Genomic DNA, 13,577 nt, shown 5'->3' on the forward strand with positions numbered 1-13,577 from the left:
TACATTCACTAAAATGATTAATGGTTTAAATCCTCATACATTCTATTCATAATGATATGATTAAGTGGACATGTAATGTTTTTGAAATACTACTTTGCTCTACATCTAAATTCCTGTATATCGAAAGATTTCAGAAGCCTCCTAAATGCTTCCACATTCCATATCTCATCAGTACATCACATACATTACGATAGGACTTATCTTTCAATTCTGTAATTTATCTGTGAATACTTTTGAATCCTTCACATTTTCTCACTATATGCAGCTATTTGGACATCTTTGGATTTGGGGTTGATCTCTAAGACTATATTATCCTATTAACTAGCTCAGGTGTCTTACTGCTAGAAATTACCCAAGCTGGAATTAGTTATGAAAGGCAGAAGCAGCTTAGGTCTGAAGAAAAGAGCCAAACTGGCTTGAGCAGTTTTGTCTGAACTCTGAAAGGCAAGAGCCAAAATCAGGTCCATTTATGTATTCACAGCAGCTAGTCCATGGAACAATTCCTGTCTCTCCCAGAAAAGAAACTAGGACATAAAGTGCTGTGGATTTAAATTCCACTTCATTCTTTCCTTCACATCTCTCAAACGATCACCATTTCTACTAAGCTGTATATGAGGTAGTCCAGGGTCTTGGGTATCATGAGTCTCAGCCACGAAGAACAGCAAAATGCATATGTGTGTACTTGCATGTATATATGTGATACATGCATAAAGGAGGGGAGTGGACCACAAATTCTCTTCTTCTGTACCAACTTTAGTTCATGTCATAGATAATGCTTTTTTTCATCTCTTTCACTGAAATATAACCAGTTCTCTGTTACTTTACTCTGCCGTTGTCTCACTTTTGGTGCAAGAATCATCTTCCCTGAAGCGTGCAACCTCTGAAATAGTTTCCCAATTTTCCACATAAATTTTCAGTTTCTAATCTTCTTTGAAAGTGCATTTCTTTCTCAGACCTTGTTAATCTCCTCACACTCTACACTGGCTGACATTTGTGGCAGCGTCTTATGGACACAGGGAGCATCCTTACGGCTGGAATGATGTTTTTCATCATGGGGGACTGTACAGAGACTTGCTCAAATATTTTTACCACTGATCTCATTAAATCATAATGTTAATCATAATCTTATTTTATGGTTTATCCTTCACTCCCTAGGAATGTGCGATTCCAATCATCTTTACTGTAAAACTACCTATGGTGTGTTTGTCAGCTGCATTGCTCTTAAATTTCTTAGCTCCTTTAACTGCAGGTTTCAGAAGGTAATCATTAGCTTTGGTTGAAGTTTAGCTGATGGTGGCCAATGGTACATCACAGATCTATATATCCACAACAAGGAAATAATGCCTGTCAACACATAAAGTAGGTTCTTAATACTATCTTTTCATCTTCAACTAATGTATTAATATCTCAAGGTGATGCTGGATTCAGTAACCCACAGCACGTTTCTGTCAAACACAATGGTTTGTGATCCCCTGATGTCTTGGACAGAGTTATTTGGGACAACTGAAGATGGCTATCCCACCTGTGATCATCAGACAGGTATGTAGACAGACTCCAGTTGAAAAGAATGTGCAATATCAAAAATTTATGGCTGGTTTGAATTTAATTTAGTTCAATTCTAATCATGTAGCAAACAGGCTGAGCCCACTATTATACCCTTTCTTTTTTCTAGTCTGACTAACCTAAAGCTTATAACTAGCCATGCAAGATAAAGGAATAATATTAACCAGTAGCAGTTTTAGTTCTACAGTGCTTTGTGTTTCAGTGATGTTTTCCCCTCTTGTGGCAAGGTGATACACATAATGCAACCAGGAACTCCCAAAGGACAGTTTGGTGCATTAACTGGGGCAGGGAAGTATGGGCTATGCATAGAGAACTATGCAATTCTCTACCTGTGCATTTGGAAAGCCCGTTCTGCTCCAGGCCACGCATCTCACATGGGCATCCCAGCTGTCCGAAGGAACTCATTCCAAACCTTCTCCCTTTGAAACAGTTGCTTTAAACTCCTAAACAGTGCTGATACTCTTCTCTGCACTCAGGCTAGATCATTCAACAGGCTCTGGAAAGAAAGGTAGCACAACCCAGTCACGTTACTGAGCCAAACTTGTGGCTAAGGAAGATTTATGGTTTTATGCAGTATTTTTCTCTTACAAAGCTATTTTTGTCCTTTTAAATGAGAACACTGTTGGTCTTAAGGAAAAGTCCTTTCCTGCCAAGGCACAGTTGGAGTAATAAAGAAAAAACTTTCCACATGGCTTCTCCTGGTGCTAATCCATGACCATTGAGGACTTAGTGTTTTGCTTCAATATTGCTGAATTTGTCCATTCAATGTTTGTGTGACGTATGAGGTAGAACATAAATCTTGCTTCAACTAAATGTCTGTATTCAAAGCCCTGCAGAAATTGAATTTTTATTCAAATATATAGAGAGATAGAGAGCTTTAATATTAGTTTTCATTCCAATTTAGAATGCAATTCTAAAGTACATTTGAAATGACAAAAGTCACAGAAAGTATTCTGTTTAAAATTTAAATTGCATTTCAAAGTACCTCATGCAATTCAATTTACTTTTGGATCAGTCACAATAATTCTTCTTATTTTGCCTTGATTTTTACTTTAGATTTGCCTGCTATTGCATCCTCTTTCTCTTTTTCTTTTTTTTTTCAACAACAAAACAAAAAAGAAAAAAAAAACTGAAATTGAAATAGTCCCAAGGGGAGTTCTCATACCAGCAGATCAGCATTTGCCAAGGGCAAAGCAGCCCTTCAGAGTCATTTTGACAACTTCCAGTGTTCCTGCTGTGTGATCCCTGGTTATCAGTGCAAGCTCTGTGACTCTGCAGCTGCTCAGCCCAGCATTCACGCAGGTGAACAGCAGTGCAGTGTGCGTACCCCGCAGTTGTGTTAAACCAAGCTCCACCTGGAGCTAAGCGCAAAGCTTCCTCAGCTCTAAGATGCAGGGTCCTGTGCAGCAATCAGGTCAGGCTCCCTCTTGCTAAGCAAAGCTGAGCTGGGGAGATAATTAGCCTCTGCTGACCATGGTAAAAGCTACATTTCCTTCTCCGCATGTTTGTTATTGCTCAATTTTTGACGTTTTTAGGCTTTCCATACACTCTTGATGCTTACAATAATTTCTTTCCTGTACCAAATTTCAGCCGACCTTGTAGAACCTGTGAGCCCTCTTATGTTTTCCTTCGTTTCTTCCACAGCAGCCAGGGAGCACACTGAACATGTCTAATACACAGAAATAAAACCACTCCCGCAGTGCCACCAGCTTTGCCCAGGCAGTCCTAGGGCAGCCAGAGAAGGACGTAGGTCAGCACAACGCTCAGCCCGCACTGCCTTCTCATCACAGTAACAGGCTGAAGGACTGGGATCCATGCGTCTCTTGAAAACCTGCTTTGTACTCACTAGAAGCAAAGTATAAGGTCAAGTTTAAACATATTCCACATGGAAATATGTTATTAATGTACAGAACTATGTATAAACCATATATATACTTGGATAAAAGGGATGGCAAATCTGCCTCGAGAGTCAGATGAAGATCACTGATTTACAGCCTATAGCTGGGCTCAGCTCCTGTGCTAAGCAGGACACTAGTATTTTTATGTACAAGCCTAAATTAATATATGTACAAGTCCAAGTAAAATATTTTCTCTGAAAATGTGAAAATGTTCCTGCAAACCCAAGCAGAGAGAGGACCCTGGCTTAGTGGGACCTTCGGTCTGGGACAGGCAGCCATCCTCATGTTCCCAGGAGGAGAACTGCAGGGTCAGTCACCCTTTACACATCCCACATTGGTCATTTTAGTGTTTTCATTTTCTGGCAAGCAGGACATATCAGGATTTGTATTTTAGGGGGCATCTTTTTTGTTTTATACAAAGTGGAGGAAGCTAAAATCTGTGACACTAAAATATTGTGTCATTTTCATTTCTTTTCTTCATTTTCCAGCACTTAAGTGCTGGAAATTAATATAGAAATATCAATACAGGGAAAATAATATATAAAATGTACAGAAATTCTGTCTCCAAAAATTAAAACAAGTCTAAATGAAATATATATTTTCCAACTGACAACAAGGTGGGCCAAAATGTATAGGAGTGATCTGTCTGCCTTATATTACCAGTGGGCTATATATAAACTGGCTATGATGCATCCACCCAGTTTTGTTATGGCTAAAAGCAGTATTTCCCCCCTGTAAGCACACACATGACACCGGCTTGTATATGCCATGCAGAGATCAGTGCATCCCAGGACAACTGGGGCAGCTGTCTTTTACTTGGCCTGTGCTCCTGAACCTGCCTGAGACTTCGTGCCTTCCCCAGCTTTGCTTGTCACCACCGATAAATAGCAGGAGGTTCATTTTCGCAGTGCAGCCTCAGTGGGGGACATGAACGAAGCCCACAGACTGAAGTTGCAGCCCAGGGAGATAATGTCTGCAAATGCCATTCCCCAGAAGCTGGTACTGGCCAGCACAATGGGGTTCCAATATTCAGGTTTAAGGAGAACCATGGTAAAATAGCCAATATAATGGAATGGGCAGTGGAAATCACGTCAAAATGGTGTAAAGGGCAAGGTGTGAATCCCAGGCTCTCTTCTTCACCATCCTCCTTCCAGGTACCCTCCTTTAGGTAAGCTCCTGGCAGGCCCCTGCCACCAAGGGAGCTACCTGCCCCCTCCTCTCCTGCTGGAGGGCTTTCCCCTTGCGCTTTCACACGGTGGTATGAAATTCTACCTGTCCCTTTCTTTTTCACTAAAAGAAAACCTGAAAATCTCTCGTAGAGGTTTTGTCTTTGGCCGACCTTTTCTTCCAGCAGGGTGTTCGAAGTGGCACGGTACCTTGGTCACGTCCATCGCCAAGCAGGGGAAGCGCCCCTGAATGCTTAGCTCAGATGTAAGAACCAAAAGGCAAGAGCACATGCAAATAGGACAGCTTGGTGTCAGCACGTTTTGAATGCTCATCATATACATTAGTGCTTCATAGAGCCCTGGAATATTCCAAAAAATATCTGAGCCTTCCCAAAGCCAAAGCAAACAAGGAAATGAGACCAGATGAGTGCTGCTCCATGAAAGAAACATGCTGTGGCATTTATATTGCCAGCAAAGCTGATGTTTATCACAGTCAAGTCAAAGTTTCAAGACCAATGGCCAAAATATTTCAAGATTATTCAGTCTACCTGTGGAATGGCACAATAAACAGTCGTACTTTTCTGTCATGATATGATTCTACGAAAAGAAGAGCCATCAAACACTTGCAGACAGACAGACAGTGCCATCACCTTGTCATTCGGCTGCTTATTGCAGACAAATGCAGCAAAAGGGTCTGGGATCGCTCGCTGCCGCAGATCATGGCGCAGCCTGGGAAACCCAGGGCTAGATTCATGCCCGGTCCCACAGCGAGGCCCCTCCGCAGCCCGCTCTGCCTAGCTGGGGACCTGGTGGTGCTCCAGGTTTCCTAAGGGGGCTGGAGGCTGTTGGCACAGGATTAAAAAAAAAAAAAAAAAAGTCTACCTGGTCCAGAAAGGGATCGATTCAGCCTTCTGCTTCTCTTGAGCAGCCTCTACAGTTGGGATTCTTGTAGAGCTCAAGCTTGATTTTGAAGTGATTTTTTTTTTTTTTTTTTGCTGGCAGAAGCCCTGTGAGCCTGGTGTTTCCAGCACTCCCATTCTCCCCCAAGGAAGCCTCCAGCCTCTGACACAGCCAGGTGTGTGCACTCCGCAGGGCTCGGAGGAGCTGATCCAATGTCAAGCTCACCAGATTTCCCTTTTAAATAAGGAGCTGAATAAAATCTCAGATTCAAATATCCTCGAGCGATGGGGCCCAAAAGCCAGACCCAGATCTTCTGCCCACCTCTTTGCTTTACCGGGATGTCACAGTAGCATCTCAGGGTTTAAAACACAGCACTCATGATTACGTTAATTCTGTATGTGCATACAGATGAAGATATTTATAGCATGGGAATGATTCATGAAAGCAACCACAAATTCCCCTGTAAACTTTTAGGACTTATAATTAGAAGTATTAATTATTTTACAGAAGCCCACGTAGGATGCAAGATCCATATTTCAGTTATTCTGTCACAATTTCAAACCCTTTGAATTAATTTCACTGTGGAAACTCATCCAGCCTATTTGCATCACTTTGCACTCTGAACTGGTTGTCTAGACAAATGACAGGTACAATCCACCTTGCTTGCAGTGCTATCATAACCTAATTTGAATTACGATGTCATACAAGCAGTGCCTAAAATCAAAAGTTCAGGATTCATTTGAAAATGAATTAATGAAAAAAGGATGGCTAGACTAAGAAATCGTGAAATATAAGTCCAGAATAAGATGCTATGAGAGGTAAAAATAAACTAAACTATTTCTGCTTCCATTGTACTACTTTCATTCACATGATATTTGATTGCTCTCCTGCTGTTATTTACTGTTCTGTAACAAGGCTACTTCAAGAGCATATGAAATAATACAGATAATATATTCAAAATCAATTTAGAGCCCCTAAATTGATAGGCTCTGAAATCAATAATCTCTCAAGGCTGGTGTTCCTGCAACTGATTAAGAATCTCACCTGAGAGAAATCGCTAGCCATCCTTAAAAGCTTTAAAATAAGAGAAGCAAACAGAATAATGAATGAATGAAAATAAAGACTCCAAGATGCGGACCTGAAATCTGTTCTCCCAAACTTTATCTCAGTGGATACAGAACGGACACAGTCTTGCCCTTGCCTATATTTCTAGTCACCTGAAAAAGGTAGAAGCATCTGACAGTAGGAAATTGTAAGCTCAGACCTTTGCATGTAATAGTCTAGCTCCCAGAGAGAAAAAAAAAATGTTTTTTACAGACTGCCCATCACTACATGCCCAGCTACTTCAATAATACAAGCCTGTGTTTTTATTTGTAGAGAAAAAGGTGTGAGTCACAGATTATGCTTGTTAGCTGCAGCATAGGGGTTTATCACACCAGACCAAGATTTTACATCAGGAATACTTAAAATAAGTTGTTCTAGAAAAAAAAAAAAAAGTGTATCGTAAATACATACATATTTCTACACGTTCGCCTGGTACCTGCATTGCTGAGGAGAGATACCTGCTAATTTAATTGGCAAAGCAGCTGCAGGTTTCAATTCCCTGGCAATTTTACTGAGAAGCTCTTTCACGCTTCCCCTTACCTGTCAGAAACGTTTTTCCAGTGGAAGGCGTGTTAAGAGTAATGCATTTTTCAGTTTCTAACCTAACAAAAAGTATTCCCTACTGCGACATTAACAACATCATTTTAGATTAAAGGAGTGAAGGAACTTGCTGGAATTATGAGAAAAGCAAGCAACAAATGAATGGCATTTACCCATCTGCCATGGAGCACAGTCGGTTGTCATCGAAGGAGAGTACCTCAACACCTGAGACAAAAGGTTAGCTCAGTCTAGGAATGCATCACTCATTTTTATCACACACTGCCAAGTTCTCACAAATTCTGTACTCTGACCTTTTCGTACTTTTAATTGCTTTTTTAAAAGGTGTGTTATCTTTCTTTGTACGTGTAAACAGTTTCTCTCAATATGCCTGACAATTAATAAGAATATTTGTGTGACAACAGGAGACAGTAAAATGCACAAGGCAGGTCCTGATGTTTTCTGAAGGAATAGGGAAGGAAGTCTGCAGTCAGAAGACAAGAAGGAAGAGGGATCAGTTTTGCCTGAAACATGCTTACTAAATGAAGTGCACAATGAGCTTTGCATTGCAATGTTCCCCTTTCTTGCCAAATATGTTGCAGATTCTGATTCTTTCTGGACATCCATCCACCCGGAGTACTGGAGTAAGCACAACGTCTGTGAGTGGTTGCAGTTTTGCTGTGACCAGTACAAACTAGATGCCAACTGCATTTCCTTTTCCCATTTTAATATCAACGGCTTACAGCTGTGCAACATGACCCAGGAAGAGTTCCTGGATGCTGCAGGCATTTGTGGCGAATACTTGTATTTCATCTTACAGAATATCAGGACACACGGTTAGTGTTCCAGAAACCAAATGCAAAAGAAAAAGCATTGTATTTTTGTGTGAGTTTCATGCTAGCAGAAAATGTGGGATTCATAGCCTCCAGAACTGAAGGGTGGCAAAACAAAGGGCTGCTTAGGCGCCGTGCTGAGCTCAACCTGCACTGTCCTGGGAGGGGTTACATCCACACTGCGTATAGAAAGACACGGTGCATATTTATTCCTGCAACCCAAAATACTGAAGGTTGCTCTGCTTCTCAGAAAGTAAGCAAGATTTGGCTTCTTGGGGTTATTTTGCCCAGAGAAGTTGTGGATCCTTGGAAATGTTCAAGGCCAGGCTGGATGGGGCTTTGAGCAGCCTGCTTTAGTGGGAGGTATCCCTGCCTGTGGCAGGGGGGTGGAACTGGGTGATCCTTGAGGTCCCTTCCAGCCCAAACCATTCTAAGATTTTATGCACTGCAAACCCACCTAGTTACTACTAGGCTCCACGATGCTCTTGAATACAAACAATTTTGCTGTTTTCAACCTTATCTTGGAAGATTTATCACTGCTTAAATGAATTTAAGTTCAAAAACTGTCTAAGCTATGGATGGTTTTGTCTAAGTGAAATAGAATTAAAACCTCTGCTGCAGGTACCCTTTCTCTACATACATTACTTTCCACAGGTTAATAAGTGGACGTGCCATGCCAGGGTACTTCTACCAGGGTTCAAGGAAAGAAATTCAGGAAGGAAATCTGCGCTGGCAGATGAGGCATTGAGGGGCATTTGCACAGCTTGGAGCCCTCAGGGGCTCAAGCCTGAGGCTGGGCAGAAGAAGATTATTAAATGCAGGAGATAAGGATGTTGTTAGAGGAATTAAAGAATACAGAGCTGGGAAGAAAAGCTCATTAAGAAAATTAACATTTTGTATTCAGTGCTGAGATTGAACAGTTGAGTGTAAATGAAGTACAACAGACTCTGCATTGCACGGGCACAAACGCCTATGAGGAAAGGCACTACATGGCCCAGTAATGGGACTCTGCCGCAACGTACTCTGGCCATGGAGCAAACTACACCTGCACAAGCAGGCTTAACTCTATCATCTTCCCAGTTTTGTGTGCCAGACTCCTCAACACAGATTAAGTTCCTTGAATGCAGATTTGTACGGGCTATGCACTTATTTATGGGCTGTGAATGTAATGACCCCTTTACAAAGGCAACAGTGTCCTGCTAATGCAGACAAGTGCCAGCCCTGTAAAGATCTGATCGCCAGCAACAGAGATGATCTTTACTGAGGGGAAGGATGCAGGGAAGACTGCAGGAGAAGTTTTAAATGGACAAGGGGCTGAATGAGGAAGAACTGATCCAAGTGCAAGGAAGCTGCAAGTGAGCTTTGGAGATACGAGCAGAGACAGAGATGTGATGCAAATAGTATAAAAAAAAAAAAAAAGATGATAAAAATAGGCATAGGAAGACCAGTGGGAAAGACAAATCATTTTAGCAGCAGAGAAACTGAAAAATTATTTCGTGGTTTTATAGTCTGCACTTTCTATAATTTTACTCTGAGCTATAATCACAAGCAATGGTGCAACTTGGCTTTAAATTTCAGTTCAGTCATTGATCTTCTGCAGAAAAGAACTGAGCACTGGATTATGTTTTTCCCTCACAGGCATATCCTTTTTCACTGATGTAGAAGAAACAAAGCCAACCAACAAGGACTGTAAGTAAACTTGCTTGTACACACTAAGCTCCATTCAACCGGAAACACGCGGTGTATTCAAAGATTAGCAATATTCAGCAGTTCAAGAGATTTCTAAAACTGAGAAAATCCAGGCCATTTATTCCTACTCAATGCCTTTCCTGAAACACCTGCAGCATGCAGAGAAGTAAATGGTAACAGATCCCAACATTTCTGAACTGGTATTTTCAAGGGAAGTAGGATCCCAGGAGCCTTTGTAATTTCACTGAGGCTGCAAGCCATGCACCGAGCAGAGCAAAGCTGTTCTTCCGTGCACAGATTCCCAAAGGGCAGAAGCAAGGCTCCACTCGCATGAGAATACTGTGAATTTCTGAGGGAAGTGGCACAGTTGGCACAGTAACACACAGTCATAATTATGGATCCCGCTGGATCCTAACCACAGCCAAGCTGGCTGTCCATCTGCTGAGAAGGCAAACAGGTATGCTAGTAAGAAAATCAGGTGTCTGACTACCTCTAAGCACAGTCAGAATATTTTGTGATCACTCAGTTCTGACCATGTCCTGCTTTAACAATTCCCAGTCAGCTCTGGGGAATTAGTGTTTCTGGCTGGATTTACTAGTGTTTCCCACTAGGATTTAGGCAACATTGGATGCTCCATCAGTGAAACCCTTGAGCCAGTAAAAGAATACTGAGCATGCTCACTGACACGAAAGACTCCAGTGAAAAGCAGCAGTCAGAAAAAATATACTCCAGGAAAACTTCTTACAAATTCTAGCTGATGCTCTTTTGGGTCACCAGCAGATTCTGAATAAGCTATGAAACCTTCATAGCTAAAAGCATAACTCTTTCAGTTTCAGATAGTCTCGCATGTACTTAGATTGTTTGCTTCCACCTTTCAATGCATATTATTGTTGGACATGCAGCAAAATGGACTCCAGGTAGACAGCTCTTAGAAACATAAGAAGATAGTAACAACATAAAACTGTTTCTTCTTCACAAAAGTTCCCCTATTTTGGTACTTTTAGCCCACTACTATTTATCCAGTGAAATAAATTTGTGAACTTTCATAGGGTTTCACTGATCACCCTTCTCACTAGATGTGTACTCAACAGACAGATATTTTTACAGCCATAGTCTGCATATTACTGTTCTTAGCAGACTTTGATAATCCTTCCAGTTCGGGTCAATCAATATCCTCTTCTAGTTCTCTCAACACTACAGTGTTGAGACAGACACTTCTAAGTGTTGATTCAAGCGTTGATCACCTGTGCAAGTATATTGGCAAATATCATAATCCTCTACTAAGTGGTTTTGACCTCTCAGAACCATCACACGGCACAAAGCCATGAAATCTTCAGACTGCACATCACAGGGAACAGCCTTCATCCGTGCACACCAGGCACCCAGTTCCATAAGCCTACAGAATCCAAGCATTTTGAATATAGCACTGACAAAAATTTCATGTGTGTTGTTGTGCTGCAAGCCATCCGGTTGCATTAATTATTCACCTGGATTTACCTTTGTGCTAGAGCTTTATTAAAGAGATAAAGTTAGTAGCTCCCATACCCACTTTGACTTAATGTTGCGTGACATTTGAATAGGTGACCTTTTGACCAAGTTGCCACCAGACTCAGGAGTTCCTTCTTCACTTCTCACGTTATTCTGCAGTTCAGTCCCAGCGCGTGATAAGGCATGTGTGAGGGCAGGTGGCATCAACGGCCAGGAATGTCACAGTCATGGTAGAACAAGTAAGTACATATCAGAAAGTCAAAACAGGAATTAAGATTGCACAGGCCACATTGCTCTAAATCTCCAGCTCCATGTGGTTATCAAAAGAAACTTTAATGATACCACAAATAAATAGAATTTCACTGAGGTTTGGCTTTCAAGTACTGCCAGCTCTCATGATTTTATCATGAGGCTTGAGGTACTTGGCATTTTTCTTAAAGCCACATCTCTTTTTCTGTTTGTATTTCTAGCCATCTCAGTTGCAGAATGACTGGAGAACGTAAACTGAAAATAACCTAAAGGTTCTAAACACAGAAAACCAAATAAGAGACCTCACATATTATTATAACTTCCATTATTCTTCTATTGCTCCTTAGGACTTTGGAGGGGCAGACTCATGGTTTTTAAAACCTCGGGGTCTGTGTTGGGATTCGGCGTTCATTTAACTCCCGGTACCTTGATTAGCTACTACCCAACCAATCTGAAGTTAAGGCAATAGTTACATATAACAGCTATGCCTACTGATTTAGTAGAGTCCCTCTATTTATGGCATATCTGATGCCCAAAGAAGCCTCTGAATCGAGTTGAAGCAATAGAGAGAAGAATCCATCAATGCTGGGAAACGCTGCAACTCCTCATACTATCATCTCATTTTTAGTCAACCCAATGTTTTTTACTATCTTTCATTTCAAACACTTCACATGAACTTGAAAAATGCTTTAAAAGCATCAAGTTAAATACTGTGTTGAAGCTGTCAATGATGAGTGGAACAGAACCAATGAATGACAACTTCAACTGTGCAAGACAATAAAATTCCTGGAGTAGAAGACAGATACTAGCACAATAGGCATTTGAAAAGCCCTGATTTATTTTTACCTGGAGCAAGTAATGTGAATCCACTGACAGAGAGGCAATGCACTAAAATTTCCAAAGTTATATTCTGGTAAATGCAACCAGACAATGAGATTGACTACCTGGTGACAGAGTGTACTGTAAATATAATTCTGTCTTAGTACTTTGGCATGAGTAAGAAAAAATCTACTAAATAGCTGTCTTCTTCCTGTTCCAGACCTGCAGAGTTCTCATTTGTGGGAATTTGTAAGAGACCTTCTCCTTTCTCCTGAAGAAAATGGAGGCATTCTGGAATGGGAGGACAGGGGACAAGGCATTTTTCGGGTTGTTAAATCAGAAGCTCTTGCAAAGATGTGGGGACAAAGGAAGAAAAATGATAGAATGACATATGAAAAATTGAGCCGAGCTCTCCGGTGAGTTAACAGGTGGAAGGGCCCCTCACTTCAGTTGACTTCTACCTCGGCATCCATTTCTCATAACTATCCTGAAAACTCAGGTTGGGCGAATGGGGGTTGGTTACTTTCTTCCTGGTTATTCTATACGTCAGAGATAGCACCCAGTTTCCTTTATTTCTAAATAGGATCACAGGGCTAAATTTAAACTAGTACAGAGTTGTAACTCTGTCGATAGCAGTGAAGCTATCACACTTTAACTCAGCTGAGAATTTAGATTACATTTGCAAAATGACCCCACAAAATGACATTACAAAATGACCCATCTTGCTCTACCAGTAACATCAGCAGTTTCTTCTGAACTGTGGTAATCTTAGGTAAAAATACAGCCAACCAACCAAAGAAAACACTTCTTTGTATTCCTTCTATTTTTCAAAGAGTGGAAGGTATAATCCAAAGCACCTGGGAAAGCTATTGCCCTCTAAAGTCACAAAATAGCCATTTAACAGAAATAAAGACTGGAAAGAACACATTGACTCCTGTGCTGTTCTCTGATCATGAAGCCCACATAAAGAACTCCTGTAATCTGAGTTCTACTACTTTCTCCATTGCTTTTGTTTGCTTGTTTTTCCCCTGCAGATACTATTATAAAACGGGCATTTTAGAACGAGTGGACAGAAGGCTGGTATACAAGTTTGGGAAGAATGCCCATGGATGGCAGGAGAACAAGATATGAACTGCCCCGTGCTTCCACCTCAGCACAAAAGACATCACAGCCTGAATAGTCCAGCTGCAATGGACACCTGAGAGAGAAGTTGTCCTCTCCCTCTCTCCCCTCTGCCTGTCTGGACGAATTCATTGCAGTCTGCTTCAAGAGACAGGCTACAGCAACAAAAAGAGCACTTGAATTTTGGAGTCGACCTCCCCTCCGTGCTT

The 13,577-nt window shown here is 41.3% G+C and overlaps 1 protein-coding gene across 2 annotated transcripts; it reads left to right on the plus strand.

Annotated features, from left to right (window-relative positions):
- Window positions 1–1,415: 1,415 nt before the first annotated feature.
- ELF5 (E74 like ETS transcription factor 5) lies at window positions 1,416–13,377 on the plus strand. 2 transcript variants are annotated; one of them, XM_035552171.1, is made up of 6 exons: window positions 1,416–1,539; window positions 7,771–8,004; window positions 9,640–9,690; window positions 11,349–11,417; window positions 12,467–12,662; window positions 13,281–13,377. In XM_035552171.1, exons 1-6 carry the CDS (start codon window positions 1,416–1,418, stop codon window positions 13,375–13,377), a joined length of 771 nt encoding a protein of 256 aa, XP_035408064.1. The 2 variants fall into 2 exon arrangements, with proteins under 2 accessions (XP_035408064.1, XP_035408066.1); XM_035552173.1 differs by lacking the exons at window positions 7,771–8,004; window positions 9,640–9,690.
- Window positions 13,378–13,577: the final 200 nt, after the last annotated feature.

The sequence above is a fragment of the Cygnus atratus genome, chromosome 5 (genome assembly GCF_013377495.2).
Source record: "Cygnus atratus isolate AKBS03 ecotype Queensland, Australia chromosome 5, CAtr_DNAZoo_HiC_assembly, whole genome shotgun sequence".
NCBI classification, from domain to species: Eukaryota; Metazoa; Chordata; class Aves; order Anseriformes; family Anatidae; genus Cygnus; species Cygnus atratus.